The 20,686-nt window shown below is 35.9% G+C and overlaps 1 protein-coding gene across 4 annotated transcripts in view; it reads right to left on the bottom strand.

Annotated features, from left to right (window-relative positions):
- Positions 1–982: 982 nt before the first annotated feature.
- Positions 983–20,686, bottom strand: part of greb1l (GREB1 like retinoic acid receptor coactivator) — a 58,603-nt gene continuing 38,899 nt past the window's right edge. For all 4 annotated transcript variants that reach the window (XM_048163361.1, XM_048163362.1, XM_048163364.1 and 1 more), the window contains 21 exons: positions 20,270–20,398; positions 18,421–18,555; positions 18,088–18,285; positions 17,233–17,413; positions 16,953–17,142; positions 14,741–14,877; positions 13,421–13,760; positions 13,232–13,347; positions 11,909–12,159; positions 11,287–11,816; positions 9,951–10,053; positions 9,615–9,770; positions 9,364–9,509; positions 9,064–9,225; positions 7,323–7,527; positions 7,041–7,209; positions 6,744–6,950; positions 6,439–6,580; positions 5,520–5,720; positions 5,076–5,214; positions 983–3,035 (listed from right to left, as the gene is read on the bottom strand). In XM_048163361.1, the coding sequence (XP_048019318.1) occupies positions 2,872–3,035; positions 5,076–5,214; positions 5,520–5,720; positions 6,439–6,580; positions 6,744–6,950; positions 7,041–7,209; positions 7,323–7,527; positions 9,064–9,225; positions 9,364–9,509; positions 9,615–9,770; positions 9,951–10,053; positions 11,287–11,816; positions 11,909–12,159; positions 13,232–13,347; positions 13,421–13,760; positions 14,741–14,877; positions 16,953–17,142; positions 17,233–17,413; positions 18,088–18,285; positions 18,421–18,555; positions 20,270–20,398 (4,001 nt within the window). In that variant the 3' untranslated portion in view covers positions 983–2,871. The remainder of the gene's footprint in view (positions 3,036–5,075; positions 5,215–5,519; positions 5,721–6,438; positions 6,581–6,743; positions 6,951–7,040; positions 7,210–7,322; positions 7,528–9,063; positions 9,226–9,363; positions 9,510–9,614; positions 9,771–9,950; positions 10,054–11,286; positions 11,817–11,908; positions 12,160–13,231; positions 13,348–13,420; positions 13,761–14,740; positions 14,878–16,952; positions 17,143–17,232; positions 17,414–18,087; positions 18,286–18,420; positions 18,556–20,269; positions 20,399–20,686) is intronic.

Below are 20,686 nucleotides of genomic sequence, written 5' to 3' on the forward strand. Positions count from 1 at the left end.
TAAACAAAATATTTTATTTATTTATATAAATTTGAAAGATATGATAAATCATCCAAAAACTTCACTAATATGAAGTAAAAACATTAATAAACAGGGTAAAATTACATTTGTTTTTAAAAAAAACAATTATTTTGTTACAAAATTACATTTTGTTGCCTTGGGTCCTGAGTGTGACTTTTTTTTTTTTTTTTTTTTTTTACACTAACATAAAAACAAGATATCACTCCATTTTTTTTTTTTTTGTGGTTTTTGTAGATCTAGAAAGTGTTAACCAACACTGTACAAAGTTTCATGTCATTTGGACAAACTTTTTTTTATTTTAGCAAATGTCATTTGGTGCCCAAAAAGACCCTATTATAGGGTTAATTAAATATATATCATAATAAAAACATTGTGAAATCAAATTGAATGATTTCACTCAATTATTCAATAGGTTTTAATGAAAGCATGCAAAGATGTCTGAAATGTATGTCTAATTTTTGGAAATATTAAATAACCCCATTAATTACAATAATGTGGTCTATTTTTATCTTTTTACATCAAAATAAAAACTTAAAACCTTTACTCACAAATCTAAAACCATTGTGTCAACAAACCCCACATTAACAAATAGACACAAAAAAACTTTAATATTCAACATAATACAATGTCATAGATTATTTTACAGACACAAAACTAGATCAATTAACCTCAAAACTGACTAAATCTCACAGATGTTGATATTGAAATGAAATGACAAAATTAAAAATAGTGTAGCCATTCATCAAAAATGCTGAGATGAGATTTTGTGCCATCTATGATCAGATCTATGAGCATTAGTGATCTAGGAACACGGCCAATCAAATTCGAGGATCGGAACTCAAGATTATTTTGAGATTCTGTTTTGTCATTTGATTAAGAAGAGCATTATGTAAGGTTGAAAAGGTCACATGATTAGTTGAGCTTTCTACATTTTTTGTCTGAAAGACTCACACAAACAGAATAAGGTTGATGATAACACTTTATTACATTCATTTATCTCAACAGCAATAACAACATGATTCTGAAATCAAATGCTTACTAAACCAAAGCCGGCCAGTAGATAATGAGGTAGAAGATTTCAAATGGTTTGGTGCTACATATGTTTAGAATATTCACAGCTGACAGGAAAGATGCAAAGATTGTAAGAAGCAAATTGCATAATTTATGTGCACATCAAATTATCTACAAATGAGACACATTCTAAAGGTTGTCCAGTGGGTATTTGGCTTTCTTCATCATTACAATCATTATGGGACCTGATGCAGTTTTTACTAAACACTCCAGTTGGTTCATACTGGCAAGTAATGTAATCCATACACTTGTTCTGCTTTTTTCGTTTACATTAGATAATTTCTAATACATCATCTGTACATAATTTCAATGGAAGTGTGCAAAGCTTTTGGTGACGAATTCAAGGACTTGACCTAGCAAAACATTCTTGATATTTCAATGATTATCAGTCCAAGAAGCTTGTTCAATAAATAAAACAATCCCTCGAAAAAGGGATCAATTTTTCTAATTTTAAATAAATCACCCGAAACAGAAACTAATGGGTTCTAGGTAGATTCTCTGTGCCATGGAAAAATAAAAGAATGCATTTGATCCGTGACACATGCGGCTCAAAGTGACTCTTCAGTAAAACTAGCCAGAATCCAAAGTGACAAAAAAAGTCTGTCATATATATTAATATTGGCATTTCTTAAAATGTAAACAAAGCTTTTTCTTTTAACATCCAAAAAGTCCTAAACACCAAAAGATAAACCATTCCTGAACATTCATATTCTCAGACATACCATATAAGCTAGCTAGTCCTTATGATCCTTATGAAATGGGAATGTCTTACCTGTTTTACTAATATTAATTGTCTCTTTTTGGAGTGGAGTTTGGGATTGTGTCATCATCTTAAGGCATTTACAGTGTGCAACTCCAAAACATTCCCAGCTATTTCAAAATAAGGAATGTTTCAAAGAAATATGATGATTAATAACTTCAGACAAAATGACCTTTTAACTCAATGACCTCAGTTAAAGCATAATGAGGTGGTTAATACATCAGGCATGTACCAACTAGCATTCACAATCATGAACACCGGCACACGTCGGCTGTTGAAGGCCGGAATCGAGAAGATCATAAATAGCTTTCTTTAGATATAGCGAATGTTGATATCAGTAAGTGAACTTTGTGGGTTAATTGAAACATCCGAACTTGGATGACTGACAACTCTGAGGAGCAAGGAATGGTGTTTTGGATAACATCAGGTAATATCTTTGGCAAGATAAAAGATATTTAGTTTTTTCACCTTGATGACATAGGTTGGGATTACCCAATGAAATTCCACCAAGATTATGCATCTAAATTCATCATGTGCTGTCATGTGAGCTTCCATCTTGAGGAGTTTATAAGTCTTTGGTAAATGGCGTTGATGATGAAAAGTACATAAAGCAGACAAGAAGAGCAGTAGTAAGTCCTTTTGTCTTGAGACAAAAAACCCTGAGATTTATATTTATATATAGAGGACATATCTAAAGATGTCCTTCATATTGTCCTTGCGTGTTAGGACACACAAAATCACCAACAAGCAATGTCCTGAAGCTTTTTCAAAATGTAAAAAAAGGGGAAAACACACAAGGCAAACGCACAACATCTGTATCCTGCGTAGTATCTGTCATTTGGACATAGTATCTATCCTCAAACGTCATCCGAGGTAGTGCTGACTGGAGAGCCCATGAGAATCTCAAGTCTTATTCTCTTCATAAGCACAAAAACTCTCAGAGTTCGAGAGTTATGATGCTGGAAAACATCTTCTCTATGTGTTGGCCAAATGGTTGAAAGGAAATGGAGATGTGGAGATTAGATATGGCGGCCTGTGAGGAAGTAGAGGGGACGGTCCTCGCTGCAGTTGGCCGTCTGAAACTCATCTCGCAGACGAAACTGCCACTCATCCTCCAGCTCCAAACGCACAATAGTCTGACGCAAAGAGCTCCGGTCCTGACAGATCACACACAGCGTGGCGCCTGCAGGATGAGTGAAAGAAAAAATTATGAATTTAAGCTTCTTATAGGACCGCAAAGTGGTTAGAGAGGTGTGCTATTATTTTTATAGCAGCTCTGATGGACAGTAACATTTAAAGGGATAGTTTACCCAAAAATTTAAATTCTGTCTTCATTTATTCACCCTCAAATTGTTCCAAACCTGTATGAACGTCTTTCTTCTGCAGAACACAAAAGAAGATTTTTAAGAACATGGGTAACCAAACAGTTGATGGAACCCATTGGCTTCCGTAGTAATAATAATAAAAAAAAATAAAAAAAATACTATGGAAGTCAAAGGGGCCCATCAACTGTTCGGTTACTGACATTCTTCAAAATATTTTCTCTTGTGTTCAGCAGAAGAAAGAAATTCACACAGATTTGAATTTTCATTTTTGAGTGAACTATCCCTTTAATATGCAGAATGGGATTTTGGACCAATAAGATTGCACTGTCCATTTGAAGTTGTTTTTAGAATGTTTAGTTCTAAAAACAAGGTTTTGTACGGAAGAGGATTAGGGCCAAGCAATAATAAAAAAATAAAACCATCTCGAGATTAAAGTTGTTAAATTTCGAGAAAAAACTCGTTAAATTTCGAGAAAAAAGTCGAAATAAAATGTTGAGAATAAACTCGTTAAATTACGAGAAAAAACGTGTTAAATTTCAAGAGAAAAGTTGAGATAAAATATTGAGAATAAACTCGTTAAATTACGAGAAAAAAACTTGTTAAATTTCGAGAAAAAAGTCGAGATAAAATATTGAGAATAAAGTCATTAAATTACGAGAAAAAAGTCATTAAATTATGAGAACAAATTTGTTAAATTATGAGAAAAATGTCGTTAAATTTCGAGAAAAAAGTCGAGATAAAATGTTGAGAATAAAGTCATTAAATTACGAGAAAAAAGTCGTTAAATTACGAGAAAAAAGTCGTTAAATTATGAGAACAAACTCGTTAAATTTCGAGAAAAAAGTCGAGATAAAATGTTGAGAATAAAGTCATTAAATTACGAGAATAAACTCATTAAATTACGAGAAAAAAGTCATTAAATTATGAGAACAAATTCGTTAAATTACGAGAATGAATTCGTTAATTTAATGACTTTATTCTCAACATTTTATCTCGACTTTTTTCTCGAAATTTAACGACATTTTTCTCATAATTTAACGAATTTTTTCTCGTAATTTAATGACTTTTTTTCTCGTAATTTAATGACTTTATTCTCAACATTTTATCTCGAATTTTTCTCAAAATGTAACAAGTTTTTTTCTCATAATTTAACGAGTTTATTCTCAACATTTTATCTCTACTTTTTTTTAAGTTAAGTTTTTTTCTCGAAATTTAACAACTTTAATGTCGAGATTTTTTTTTGTGTCATGGTTTTATTTTTTTATTATTGCTTGGCCCTAATCCTCTTCCGTAGTTTTGTGTTTGAGATACTGCTTAAAAATAAGGACTACCATTCCAAAGCTTGGGGTCAGTAAGATTTTTTTTTGGAAAGAAATTAATACTTTTATTCAGCAAGGATGCATTCAATTGATTAAAAATTACAGTAAAGCCATTTATAATGTTCATCAAAGAATCCTGAAAAAATATATCATGGTTTCCACAAAAACATTAAGCAGCTCAACTGTTTTCAACATTGATAATAATAAGAAATGTTTCTTGAGCATCAAATCATCATATTAGAATGATTTCTGAAGGATCATGTGACATTGAAGACTGGAGTAATGATGCTGAAAATTCAGCTTTGCATCACAGGAATAAATTACATTTTGAAATATATTGAAATACAAAATAGTTGTTTAAAATTTTAATAATATTTCACAATATTATACTGTAGTTTTACTGTATTTTTTAAAGCAGCAATGGCGAGCAGAAGAGACTATTTTCAAAAACATTTAAAAATCTTACCGAACCCACACTTTTGAACGTTAGTGTATGTTGGTGCTTTTGTTAGGAGTTTTTAAAAAAGTTAATTTTTTATAATATTTTGTATATTCCAGCTGTAAGAAACCCAGCCTTACCTTTGAGGAAGTTGAATTTCTTCAGGAGGCTTGAAACGACAAAGGAATCACACAAATAGAGCAGCAGCCCACTGAAGGCCACGCATTGATGATCCACATTCACAGAGTGAGGCCGAGAGCTCATGTAACACACCTGAATCTGTAAACACAAACACTACTAATTAACTAATATGCACAACAGAATCTGCTTTAAGTCAAAAGTGCATCTCCAATTAATTCTTTTCATTTCCTGACCAGTCAATACTTATTCGTTGATAGCTAACTGTTGTTTTATAAGAAAAAGTGCAGCATGAACATTCTTCAAAAATTCTAATTTTCTGTTCCATGAAAAAAAATAACAGCACACAGGTTTGGAGTGATATTTATGCAAGTAAATAATCAAAACATGTTCATTTTTGGGGGAACAAGCCCTTGAAGTGTGAGACCCCCAATTTATATTTTTACCTCTGGGCCGAGGTTGAGGTAGCCATCTATGGACAGCACGGGGTTAGCGCTGTTACAGTGGGCCAGAGGAAAGAGACGATGGCTGCAGGACTGCAGAAACTTCTCCAGTAGGAACTGAGCCGGCGCAGACAGAAGTGTGTGTTCACTGTCCGGAGCGCACACATACTGAGATGCACACACACGCACCGGGGTCTCCATCCTCTGCAGGAAAAGAGAGGAGGAAGAAGAGGTTGTTTAAGAGCTGTTGGTCTCTTACAATGATACTGTTCTTTACCAACAACTGTTTTGTTTTTTGCTTTCAGCCCCAAAATGTGATTCAAATGTAATTTATTCTTGTGATGGCAAAGCTGAATTTTCAGTATCATAACTCCAGTCTTCAGTGTCACGTGATCCTTCAGAAATCATTCTAATATGCTGTTTTGCTGCTCAAGAAAAATTTCTTATTATTATCATCAATGTTGAAATCATTTGAGCTGCTTTATATTTTGTGGAAACCGTGATGCTTTTTCATGATTCTTTGATGAATAGAAAGCTCAACTTAACAGCATTTTTTACAATAGAAATCTTTGTAACATCATAAATGCCTTTACTGTCACTTTTGATCAATTTGTTCCATTATTGTTTAATAACAGTTTTTTTATATATATAATACATTACATTGATTTATACCTATATGTAATTATAGCAACTGCACAAATGTAGGCAAACATTGTGAATGTAAATTTTAAGGAGATATAAAAGGTAAATTCTTTAAGTTGCCATGTTAAAAATGGCAAAACTGGTTTCGTAGCGTCCACTAGTGAGCATATAATGTAACTGCAGTTACCGTTAGCTATGCTAACAAGCTAATATTAGTGTTTTGTATGTAATATGAGTTTGAAGTGGCCTTTCTGTTTTGAAGGGACATAATGAAGCTCACCATAAGTTTGGGCTTTATGAGGAAGTCTTTATGTCCTCCGATGGGGATGTGTTTCTTCATGATGCTGAAGTGATTGAACCGACAGAGCAGAAGACCACTGCTGTTTGCCCTCAGATTAAAGTCCACCTCTTCACATGTGAACCTACATACACAAACGCACACATTCGGTTCAGACTCTACTAGTTGTCATAATTTATACCATAAAACACCCTAAAGTTCTCCTCAGTTAGGGAAAAAAAAAACTATATTCATGTAGCAGTACTCAAGAACTACATGCTCTTCCCCCTCAGAATGTAAACACTCACCGGTTGAGGTCATACTGGACGTTCTGGGTGAGGTCAACATTCAGCATGATGAGGTCATGCAGGTGACAGCGAGAGAAAGGGCTTGTGGGAGGTTGAGAAGACAAACTACTGCTCCATTTCCGCAGGCCACATATGGCATACAGAGAGATCTTAGGAGTGGCCTCCATGTGCTGTAGGACGCTCTTCAGCGACACGTTCATCACCTCACTGAGAAAGAGACAGAGAATCCATGGATGATAGATATTGAAGACATTCCAATGAACAAATCCGTATATGGATCCTTCCATCATTACATACCTGTTGCCCTCGGGTCCAGGTTGATGGGCGTTCCACAGGACGCAGGAGTCATCCATCATAACTATGAAGGGCCACACATCCTGTCGTTTGACGCCCTGCTCCTCTTGCCTGTTCCTCTCCAGCTCCAGGTTGTGGTAGGACAGTTCCTTGATCATGAATCGAGCCGCTCCTGAAACATCACATAAATACAGTCAATCATTTAGATTTTTAAAATTCTATAATATTTTATCTAAATTAAATAAATAAAACGCAATCCTCTTCATTATTTTGGGCGGTACTCACCCACTCCTGAGTTGTTGAACATGGCGGGCAGCACCAGAAGGATGTGGTTGGGCCAGTATTTCCTGTAGAGGGGCATTTCATACTGCTTGACCACCAAAATGTGCAGGTGCTCGGCTCCCTCCATGGCATGGTAGATGTTGAGAAGCCCGTGCTCCTGGCGGCCCGTTGTGGGTGTGAAGATCGGACTTTTCAGCATGCCAGACTCCTGAGGCGGCAAACAGAGCAGCATAGTCACTTTAAGACAACTTGTGCAATATGTAAAAAAAAAAAAAAACACGAGCAATGACTCGGAAACCACACAACTTTTTGCATCACTCAGATATCCAGGTGCTCCTTAATTCAGGATATATCTCTAAATTTATTTTGTATTGACCTGAATGCAAGGCGTATGCAAATAACAGTTTTTGTAGGTTTCATTTTGTGGCATTTAGTAACTATTATCCTTTGAAAGTCTATCTCTGAAAGTTTATCTTTGAATTTCGTCCTGTGTCCACTGTTCAGATGTATTTGTCTTTATATTTCTTAGGCATAAGCTATCCTTTTTGTTATTTCTAATTATGCTAATTACATGATTATCTAAATATTTGTCACGATCACCAGCTGGAGTGCCTTTGGTAGCCACTAGAGGGCGCTCCACCCTGGACTATTGCCTCACATGGACTCCATTTCCCATAACCCACTGCCTGGACTAATCAGCCATGATTACATTCAGCTGTTGCTCATTAGCTTGTCAGTTTCTGCCTATAAAAACCTGGTTAATTCAGTCACTCTTTGCTAGGTCTTGCATGTCTGTCATCGCTGCATTTCTGTGCCTTAGGATCTGGTTTCTCCTGTGTCATGGTTTTTGTAGTGATGGGCAGATCGAGGCTTCATGAAACACTGAAGCAGTTGAAGCAAATGTGCCGTGATGTGTCGAGGCTTCGAATCAATCTGACACCCGTCTGCACGCTTTTTTTTTTTTTTATGTTTTAAAAGAAGTATCTTCTGCTCACCAAGCCTGCATTTATTTGATTAAAAATACAAACAAAAACAGTAATATTGTGAAATAATATTCCAATTTAAAACAGCTGTTTTCTATGTCAGTATACAGTAAAGTGTAATTTATTCATGTGATCAAAGCTGAATTTTCAGCATCATTACTCCAGTCTTCAGTGTCACATGATCCTTCAGAAATCAATCTAATATGATGATTTGATGCTCAAGAAACATTCACTATTATCAATGTTATATGATAAAATAAAAACAGAAATATTATTAAATATTATTGCAATGTAAAATAACTGTTTTATGTTTTATTATATTTTTCAAATGTAATTTATTCCTGTGATGCAAAGTTGAATTTTTAGCATATATATTAGCTTGCACCCCCCTTAACGGGACAACTCACACAAAAATGAATATTCCATCAAAATGAACTTGCCCATATATTATTACAAAACTTGTATGCTCATATGATTTCAGAAGACAGCAATACTTTTACAGTGGTTTTTGTGTTGGATTATTATTATTATTATTATTATTATTATTATTATTATTATTATTATTATTATTTGGTCCTTTTTGGAGCTTGACATATGTGGTCACAATTTCTCATTTTATTTTTCCACAAAAAAAAAAACAGCTTACAGGTTTTTAATAACAACATGAGGGTGAGTAAATAATGACAGAATTTTCATTTTTGGTTAAAGCGACCAACCCAAAAAGGCTATTCATTTGTTATTTGTAAGTACACTAAACTTACCTTGTCTGAGAGCAGTGGGAGCCGCATGCTCTCTAAGTGACTGCCCTGCTGGCTGAAGACAAAATGAGGCTCTTTGGCTTTAGGAATGATAAAGTGCAGCTGGACTTCCTCTCCCAGCATGGATGAGCAGAACGTGAAGGCGTGGAAGGTGCAGTCCGACAGCTAGAATTAGACACGCAGAACATCTTACTATAGCCATGTACCTTTCTAGACTTGCTATTACTTTGATTCATCATTTTATATTTGAGGTGTTTTTAAAATATGTTGATGCATCACATGATCGATCACATATGCCCTCACCTGTGCGGCAGGAGCAGGCTCACTGTAATGGTGGCACTGCTCACAGTGGTGAAATGCATTGTGGGCTGCAAACAGGCTGAGTCGAACAGACACTGTGTTTCTCTTCGGTGGCTCAACTTCTGCTTCTAGTCTTTCTACTTTAACCCCTGTGTTTCACATGCAGATGCAAAACAGCACATAAACATACTTGCACAATATTTTTAATCTGCTTTGAAACAAGGCACGCCATAATAAAAAGAGCAGTTTGATACCGTTTAGTGTCTTTGGCATCCTGTCTGTATACACTGGACTTGCATATCTGAACTTGTGGTCACGGGGGTAGAGGTCAAATGGCAGTTTGCGGATGTCTTCCACGTCAGGCCACTGCGGCCCACTAGCAGGGGGAAACTTTGATTTGTCTTGCAGATCTAGAGAATTCAGTTCAAGATCATTAGTGAAACGATCAAGATGAGGACCATCAGGTGGAGTATTTCAATAAAGTGTTTTATTCTTTGCGTGAATAAAAATAGAAGTGTATTTAGAAGCATGGAGAATGCCGTTTGTGTGGCTGGAAAAAAAAAAAAAAAAAAAAGGACAAGGAAGCTTACCCTCCTCCAGCTCTTCTTCATCATACACATCCACCTCCAGAAGGCGAATCAGCATACGGAACAGAATTCGTAGAAACTGCAGATACGCACCTGTTTTTCCAACCTAAAACAGAGGCAGAATGAGAATGAGAAACTGGATGCTCAGCAAAGAGGCTAATTAGCATGAAACAGAGGTCATTGTAAATGGCTGTGGCTTAGCAACAGACTTTGCCTCTAATTGGTCAGACACGATAAATAATAATTCTCCTATTTCTCTCCCCTCTCTCTCTCTCTCTCTCTCTCTATATATATATATATATATATATATATATATGTATATATTATTTATATATATGTATATATTATTTATTTATATATATGTATATATTATTTATATATATGTATATATTATTTATATATATATATATATATATATATATATATATATATTTTTTTTTTTTTTTTTTTTAATATATATATTTAATTTGTAAAATTGTATATATTTTAAGTTTACATTTTAACTATTTTTACACAATTTTTATATTTTTAAAATTTAAAATAATTTTGTATATTTTGTCTGCTTTACCTGTGTATTTTGTATATTTTAACTATTTTTTATATATTAATAGATTTTATGGATAAATATTTAAGATATTAAGTATATAAATAACTATTTTTGTACATTTTTTATTTTATTTGTGTATTATGTATATTTTAACTATTTAGCTTTTTAACTATTTTTGCACATTTTGTCTATTTTAACTGTATTTTGTATATTTAAATTTTTTTTTAAAATATTAAACTTTTTTTTAAAGGTCTGTTTGATCAAAAATACAGTAAAAACAAAACAGTTTAAAAATATTAAACATTTCATTGTTTTACACTTAAAAATTTAAGATAATTTTGCACATTTTGTCTATTTTAACTGTATATGTTTTAACATTTTTTTAAAAAATATTTAATTTGTAAAATGATTTGTATATATTTTGTTTAAGTTTTAAGTTTACATTTTAACTATATTTAAACACTTAATTTTTAATAATTATAAAAATAATTTTTGTGTATTTTGTATATTTTAACTATTTTTTTATAGATTAAAAGATTTTTATAGATATTTATCTATTGTTTTTTACTGATATATATATATATATTTATATATCTTTTAAAATATTTTGTATATTTTGTGTATCCTACATGTATTTTTGATCACTTTATTGTCAATAAACACCAGTAATAGTGATGACTGCCTTAACAAACACAGAAACAACTAAAGAAAAATACAGTATTTACAGTAAAAAGAAAATCCAGAAAGTACAATATTTGATTCCCTTTTAACCTTTTTTAAGCTACTTCTCACCTGTGGTGGCCCACTCAGCAGGAGTCTTCTGGGATGGGGTACAGCCGGCCCTTCGTAATCTGCGTGGTGCTGCCTGGCTGTGGTCCACTGGCGATAGTAGAGGGACTGCTCTGCTCCTCCGAGAACGTGAGGAACAGGCGGTCTGAGTGGACTGCTCCATGCCACATCAGCGTGAGGCAGCAGAGATGCTGAACTGGGCTGACCCAGCGACTCAGGGGCCAGCAGGGTGTACGCCGCCCTGGACAGCACCGCCGTCCGGGGGAAGACCTGTGTCCTGTTACATTCACGTGGAGCCTGCGTGGACTGGCTCGGTCTCTGAGCTGCTGGAGAGGAGGAAGAGGAAGAGGACGAGGAGGCAGAGGAGAACGAGGACGTGCCGGAAGAAGAGGGTGCCTGGGAGTCACACTCCTGTTTGAAGCGAATGGGAGAGGAGCAAGAGTCCATTGTATTTCTGCTACCGGACGGGTCGCTTTGCGAGGAGGGTTTGTCGAGTACACTTGAAGAACTGACGCCATTTTCTGTGGTAGAGCCTGAAAGATAAGAGAACATTTTATGAATTATATGAGGTCATGTGACCACACAAGACAAGAATCAGGCTCAATTTGTTTACAGTGTCACTCACCAGAGGTCCTGGTAGCAGCGCTGGCATTGCTGGGTGGTCTTTCCAGCTCCATATGGAGATCATCATGTTCTGCCATTTCTCCTGAGCTCCTCTCTTCATCTCTTTGTCTCTCTTCTCTACCTGATGCAGTTTTTGTCTCAGGTATTACTCTGCGTGTCACATACGAACAGGCCAAACCCATTTCCTGTTCCAGTGCTGTACGTGTCAGGTAGCTGGAGTCAATCAGCCGCAAGTCACAGTACTTCAGTGATCTGAACAAAATCACACACAAACACGCTTAATCTTCATGTGACCCTTCAGAAGTCACTGCAGAGTTTAGTTTATCTAGTAGAATCTTATTTCATCTTTTGGATAGTGCAGGATCTTGAAAAAAGCCAAACATGTATTGGGATAATGCTACTGGACGGTTAAATGAAATTACAGGGAAAGAGGTTCTAGAACATCCTGAAAGATTTTCTTTACATTTCAATCCAAATAACTTCATCTAATAATGAACATTTTAGAACTGTAGCTGTAACAACTGTAGTAACCACAAGGTGGTGTTCTTTTAAAAATAAATAAAAAGGAAACCAAAAGACTGGAATGCACTGTGTATCATTTAATTTATCCAGGTCATCATGTAATGACAGATAATATTAATGTCTCTCTCATATTTGAACTAGAGATTTGCCACCTGAATCAAGCCTGAAGATACTCAACAAACTGACGGGTTTCAAGGTTGCAGTTTTTCATGTATAGCTTCAGGATTGCTTTTAAGCGATGTAATTCATGAAAAAAAAATGCATTATTATTATTATAAATATAAAAAATAAATATTTTTAGGTAAGCAAAAATATTTTCTTTTTACAGCTTCAAAAACATTACTTTTTTAATTAATTAATGTTTGTTTAATTTATTTAAGACCAATTTAATGAAGAAATAAAAAATAAAAATAATTTTACCAAAAATATTTTTTGACAGTTTTAATGATTTTGAACGTCATCTTATGCTCACCAAGGCTGCATTTATTTGATCAAAAATACAGTTAAAAAAAGTTAAATTTTAAATAACTGTTTTCTAGTTGAATATATTTTAAAATGTAATTTATTCCTGTGATCAAAGCTGAATTTTCAGCAAAATTACTCCAGTCTTCAGTGTCACATGATCCTTTAGAAATCATTCTAATATGATGATTTGCTGCTCAAGAAACATTTCTTATTATCAATGTTGAAATCAGTTGTGCTGCTTAATATTTTTATTGAAACTGTAATACTTTTTTTTCAGTATTTATATGTGTCCGCATGTATATATAAAGAATAACATCACATAATTTGCATGGAATACCTTGGGAAGGTCTCTCCTAGAGGATCTTTTCCTGTGAGGATGACAATGCATGGTAGTCCTTCCAGATCTTCATAAGTATGTGGGACCCACTCTTCATTTTTACAGCCCCTCCAAGCCTGAAATGCACAGATTATTAATTTAGAACAAATTTTGAAGGAGCACATCCTCATAAAAGGATCTAGTTCTTACCCGCAGACGGGCACAGAAGTGGACTGGCAGGCTGATCTCCGCAGCAGGGCTTCCCAGTAGCACTGCAAAGCGGTACTGTAGCCCCAGCTTGTCCCGGGCCTCTTCCAGCCGCTCCTGCGCCAGCCGTGCCAGCTGCAGCGAGGGCACGCGCACCAGTAGCATGTGCCCGCACCCGTGCCTGCTGCGGCCTGGCACACTCAGTAGATCCTCCACCATGGCGAGGGTCTGAGGGGTCACGTGATCCCGCAGTGAGGGGGCCGCTGTGAGGGCCATTAGAGCCTCTGTGTACTGCTGTATCAACAGGTAGCTGCGGATCACCATGCTGTGCAAATGCGGGTGCCTGAAAACAATGAGGAAGTCACAATGAGGGATAAACTTGGACATGGATCTGAGTCTGAGATGAGCTTAAAGCTATAATGACATATTTACAGTGTACAGTTAAAGGGTTAGTTCACCCAAAAATGAAAATAATGTCATTAATTACTCACCCTCATGTCGTTCTACACCCGTAAGACCTTCGTTCATATTCGGAACAAAAATTAAGATAATTTTGATTAAATCCAATGGCTCAGTGAGGCCTCTATAGAGAGCAATGGTACTTCCTCTCTCAAGATCCATAAAAGTACTAAAAACATATTTAAATCAGTTCATGTGAGTACAGTGGTTCAATATTAATATTATACAGCGACGAGAATATTTTTTGTGCGCCAAAAAAACAAAATAACAACTTTTTAACAATATCTAATGTTGACCGATTTCATAACACTGCTTCTTGAAGCTTCGAAGCTTTACGAATCAAATCAGTGGATCGGAGCGCCAAAGTCACGTGATTTCAGCAGTTTGATACGCGATCCGAATCACTGATTCGACTCAAAAGATTTATAATGCTCTGAAGCAGTGTTTTGAAATTGGCCATCACTAGATATTGTTAAAAAGTCGTTTTGGGTTTTTTTGGAGCACAAAAAATATTCTCGTCGCTTTATAATATTAAGATAGGACCAGTGAACTCAAATAAACTGATTTAAATATGTTTTTAGTAGCTTTATGGATCTTGAGAGAGGAACTACCATTGCTGGCTATGCAGGCCTCACTGAGCCATCGGATTTAATCAAAAATATCTTAATTTGTGTTCCGAAGATGAACGAAGGTCTTACGGGTGTAGAACGACATTAGGGTGAGTAATAAATGACAATATTTTCATTTTTGGGTGAACTAACCCTTTGAAAGGGAAGGTAATTCACTTTAAAGTCTCATTTTGTACTTTTATTTTTATTTTAGACATACAGAATTCAGCTGTGTGAATATGAAAAACAGACTGACCTCTGAAGCAGGGTTTTGACCATCCGCTCAAAGGCGTCGTCACATCGAAGGATTGGACTTGCCACTCCCCACTGCAGGGACTTGCTGTAGTCCTTCAGCCCAAAGTAGACCAGGTCCTTAGGAGAAGCCTCACCCTGCTGGTAAATGCAAACAGTAAAATGTTTACTTTACTGAGCACAATTACAATAGTGTTCTTTTTTTACGTAGCTCTTGCTTGAAAATGCATCTATGAACACGTTTAGGTCATTCATTTGAATGTGTCTGATGAATGGATGAATCTCTGGCATGAATATCATACTGCAGTGTGTTAAAAATTTGTGAGTTGCTTAACCGATTATGTGAACTTTGATAAAAACTGCTGAAGTGAAGTTTTTTTTTTTTTTAACAATGTTGTAATTTGCTTCTAAAATTCCTGGGATCTAATCTGCGCCACAGAATGTGCTGGAAAGACATCAAGAGTGAAGAAAAATAAACATTAATGGGTCACTACTCTTTACGAAAACACCCCATTAAAAAAAAAAAAAAAAAAAAAAAAAAGGATAAATACATATTTAAGATTGGGGCATGAAATATTAAAGTTTCAATATCAGTTATTGGAGAAAAAAAACATACTAATTGACCACTTCACATTGATTTAAAGCTGCTGTCCATGATTTTTGGCCCTCTAGCGGTTAATAAAGAGAACTGCACGCGTCTTGTGGAGGAACATTCTAGCCGGTGCTACTTTTCTCCATGTAAGTCTATGGCGAGTCACGCAGTTTCTGTCCTACCAGTCGGGTCTGAAATTATAAGTGTACCATAATGATTCAGGATAAGACAAAAACACGGTTTGGAAAATGGATTCATGTTGTATATTCTCATTATATCATTTTTGTAAATTTTTGACACCAAAAAAATTGCGGACTGCAGCTTTAAAATAACTGTTTTCTATTTTAATATATTTTAAAATGTAATTTATTCCTGTGATGACAAAGCTGAATTTTCAGCATCATTACACCAGTCTTCAGTTCAGAAATCATTCTAATATGATGATTTGGTGCTTAAGAAACATTTAATTTTATTATTATCAATGTTGAAAACAGTTAAACTGTTTTATATTTTGTGAAAACCACAATACATTTTTTCAGGATCTTTTGATTAATGAAATTCAATTCAAAAGAACAGCATTTATTTGAAACAGAAATCTGTTGTAACATTATAAATGTCTTTAATGAATTCAAGCGTAGTTCAGGCAGACCACTCATTGCTAACTACATCAGCTGATGCTCGGTCAAACGTACTCCCTTCAGTGTGTCGCACAGACATTTGCACCCACCACCAGCCCTTCACCTCCTAGTACCTCCGTTATACAGCGTTGGATCTTCTTAGAACATACAACTATTTGTCAATCTTTTGTAACTGTTGTATCTCTTCTGCATTGTGTATAGCTAAGAAATATTTGGTTACTGTCAGGCTGGGGGATGTATGCCTAAGGATGTATCTTAACTGTCTAGTATGGCAGCTGAGCCCCTTGATGCCTAAGCCTTTCGCCAAATTCATTTTGTCAATAAATTTACTATTCTCAAAAAGTGGTCCTGACTGAACTATCACTTTTGATCTTTTTGATCTTTTGGGCCAGATTTTTCTAACAGCATGCGCAAAACCCTCTTTTGGTGTTAAAAAACTACTGTCAGAAGACACACAGTGAAAAATGAGTGCTGAAAAGGCATAGACACAGTTATTTTTGCAGCTGACCTTATTGCATATGCATTTGTAGGAGTATTTAAATGAATCATGCAAGGTGATTTATTAAGGTTTGCACTCATAAATTTACTGGTGTTTGTACCGTTATTTACCGCCAAAAAAAGCACGTCTTAAACTTGATGCTAACTGGTAGATTGCGTTGGTCATTATGGAAATGATCCGGCTGTGTCTGTGTTCTTTAATTTGCACGTCGTCAGTAGATCAAGCACAGAGCTTTCCACTTCTACGCTGCTTTTTTGTAATTGCGCTCTCATGCTAATTTACCCTGTTTAGTAAATCTGGCCCTTGGACTCTTTTCATCCTTACAGAATAAATGTAATCATTTCTTTTTTGTTTTTCAGTCTTACTGACTACAAACTTTTCATCGGTAATGTATGCATATACACTTGTCAAACATCTGATTTATCTGAAATCTTATCTGTCCTCCATAAATTCCTTTACAGACCTTCTTGGGGTCAGTGAAACTCACCAGGTTCTCAGTGTTGGGCCAGTGCACTTCATTCTGGGTACTGATGCGTGACTGACGGCTCTGCAGGGTGAACGGGAAGCAGCTGACCTGCAGCACCAGCAAGTTTATTGCTTCCAGAACCTCTGGACAGTTCACCACGCGGTCGGCCAATCCCTGCAGCTCCCCGTGACAAACCGACCCCGACAGAGCGCTGACGGAGAGAGAGAATAAAGACAAGAATATTTAAGTGACATTTCTGACAGATCCAAACAATTACAAACAACGTAATTGTGTTTCTTACCTGGTCAGGTCAACGTGCGAGTTGTCGTGAATAAGGACGAAGAGTGTATAAGGATTCTGTTTGACCTTCCTCATGAAGGCCTCCATTTTTGTGTGGACCTCCGCGTCCAGACGCACCACATACTTCTCAGACTTCTGTAGAGCTAATGACGCGTCCTCTATACCCAGATCTATCAGGACGCCTAGCAAAGACATGAGGACAACAGCAACATATAATATTATTGCAATGACTCTTATCAAATTACCTTTCCTGGCAAGGTCATTGTTTTTTTTAAACAGTGCTCTTGACATTGAAAACAAGTTAAATATTCCTTAACTCTCACTGACAAGATTTTCAATCATTTATGACGTTTCCTAGCCACTGACAAGTTTTTTTCAGCAGTTTTTGACTGTTATACAGTAAGGGGCACGATGTAAGCTAACGCGATCATCATACATTCAACAAAATATAAATAAAAAATGCCTAATGTTACACAAGTACATGACTGTGCAAGTTTTGGCGGTGCTGATGGACTCGATCTACTCCATCTATGTTTTGATCATCATTCTAAATCTGATCCGGACAAAAAACTCTTTTTGTTCAAAATGTTGCTTTTTTATAAAACCAACCCACATTCAAGTGTTGATAAAAAAGAATGCATGAAGCTAAAATGGGTTTTCTATCGTAAAAGCAGATTCTCTGTTCTTTCTTTTGACATGTTGAATGTGTAGATATTCATACAACTCAATATTCTGGGGCCTACGAAATTATTGTGAAAATGTTAAAAAACGCTGGCGCTGACTGGCAACTTTTTTAAAAACCGCTGGCAGGGAAAGAGCTCAAATCGGCCATATAGTCTCTTCTGCTGTGACGTACCTGATAGTCGTATTCGCTGGACTGTTTGGTGAACCAGGACGTGGGAGGGCGGCACCAGAATCAGGAAGTCTACCTTGCAGAAGCGGCCCAGATCTAAGCTCTGGCTCCCGGAGTCAGCGATAGCACACACCTGCGACAAAAGGCTGCGTGCAACGCTCAGCTGAGGAGGGTGTATCTGAAAGCCATCACTAAGCAAATCTGTAACACACATCAAAAGTCAAATAGCATTTACAAGATTTGAGTGTCCAGATGAAAATGAAAAAGAGTCAAACATGCCAATAAAGCATTTTGAATCTGAAGGGTTTGAGACAAACGGAGACAGCAAAGGCTCACCTGGCCCTGATTCTGGTACCATGGCTGCAGCCTCTTGGGAGTGAATGTATTCGGTGAGATGTCCCTGAAAGGGCTGAACCACCCTGTCTTTGCGTTTTCGTTGGTACCGAACCAGCTGTTTGTCCATGTTGTCACCTGTAAAACCGCAATCAATTTGAAATATATGAAGACATACACATACTACCTTTCAAAAGTCTGAGGTCAAATCTAACAAAAAAAAATATTTTTTTTTTTCAATTTTTAAATAAATTCTGCTCTTTTGAGCTTTCAATTCATCAAAGAATCCTGAAAAAATGTATCATGGTTTCCACAAAAATATTAAGTACCACAAATATTTGACAATAATAAATGTTTTTTAGCACAAAATCAGCATATTATAATGATTTCACATGAAGGATCATGTGACACTGAAGACTGTAATGACTGCTGAAAATTCATAGGAATAAATTACATTTTATAATATATTTTAAATTACAATAATATTCCACAATATTATTGTTTTTACTCAATTTTGATCAAATAAATGCAGCCTTGGTGGACAAAAGAGAATTCTTTAAAAAAACATTAATAAATCTTACCGACCAAAACTTCTGAATGGAAGTGTACAGCTGATATCAAGTCAATTTCACTGTGCAATAACTGGACTAACAGCAACAATCCAAAATTTGACTTAGCTTCCAGCATATAAATTTTGAACGGTGTGGTCTAGAAACCTAATTTCTCCCTTGATTCCTTGAATTGTGCTACATTTAGTCGAAAACATTTCATCAATTTTTCAAACCCGTCCTAAGTTATGGCCTTTGAACTAGTTCCTAAAATCACCAGAGAGGGCGCACTGACCACACAAATCTACTCCACCTTATATACCTCGGCATAGTTGAATAACAAGAGTTCAGTACATGGAAATGACATACAGTGAGTCTCAAACACCATTGTTTCCTCCGTCTTATATAAATCTCATTTGTTTAAACGACCTCCGAGGAACAGGGGAATCTCAACATAACACCAACTGTTACGTAACAGTCGGGGTGTACGCCCCCAATATTTGCATATGCCAGCCCATGCCAAAGCATTACACAAGTCAGTATTAACGTCTGGATCTGTGCACAGCTGAACCATCAGACTAGGTAAGCAAGCGAGGACAACAGCGAAAAATGGCAGATGGAGTGATAATAACTGACATGATATTGATATTGATATCATGATATTTTTAGTGATGTTTGTAAATTGTCTTTTTAAAGGTTTTGTTAGTATGTTGCTAATGTACTGTTAAATGTGGTTAAAGTTACCATCGTTTCTTACTGTATTCACGGAGACAAGAGAGCTGTCGCTATATTCATTATTAAACACTTGCAGTCTGTATAATGCATAAATACATCTTCATTCTTTATAAATCTCTCCAACAGTGTGTAATGTTAGCTTTAGCCACGGAGCACTATCAAACTCATTCAGAATCAATGTAAACATCCAAATAAATACTATACTTACGCGATTAGACATGTTGCATGACAAACACTTTGTAAAGATCCATTTTGAGGGTTATATTAGCTGTGTGAACTTTGTTTATGGTGTTTAAGGCAAGCGCGAGCTCTTGGGGCGTGGAGCACAAGATTTAAAGGGGTGGCGTACCCTGAATCGGTGCATTTATAATGATATGCAGTTAAAAAAATTAATAAAAAAAAACTTCACAGACACATTCAGGGGACACCTAAGACTTATATTACATCTTTTGAAAACATGTTCTTCGGCACCTTTAAACCTTGTGTGTAAATTAATTTTTAAATAGAAGACATTAATAAGTTGATGAAAACTTTGATGGATTCCACTAAATTTGTGCGCTGAGACTCACCTAATGAGGTGCTTTGGAAGTGCGAGGCAAGCACACTAACTTTCCCTGTGATGAGCTCATAGCTGATCTCCTTCAGAAACTCATTTGTAGTGAGCATGCTCTCTGCCAAGGCCCGAGACTGATATTTCCCTAAGAAAAACAACAGCACGTGTTCACATATAAGACAATAACAACAACAACAAAAAACGTACAGCTTATCGAATGAGTTTTCATGCACAACCTGACATTGTGTGAACTCCTTAAAGGGTTAGTTCACCCAAAAATAAAAATTCTATCATTATTTACTCACCCTCATATTGGTCCAAACACATAAGACTTCTCAGATTTCATTAAAAATATCTTAATTTGTGTACCAAATATGAATGGAAGTCTTATGGGTTTGGAACAACGGGAGGGTGAGTAATTGATAACAGAATT

This window comes from Megalobrama amblycephala, linkage group LG17, assembly GCF_018812025.1.
Source record: "Megalobrama amblycephala isolate DHTTF-2021 linkage group LG17, ASM1881202v1, whole genome shotgun sequence".
Classification (NCBI taxonomy): Eukaryota; Metazoa; Chordata; class Actinopteri; order Cypriniformes; family Xenocyprididae; genus Megalobrama; species Megalobrama amblycephala.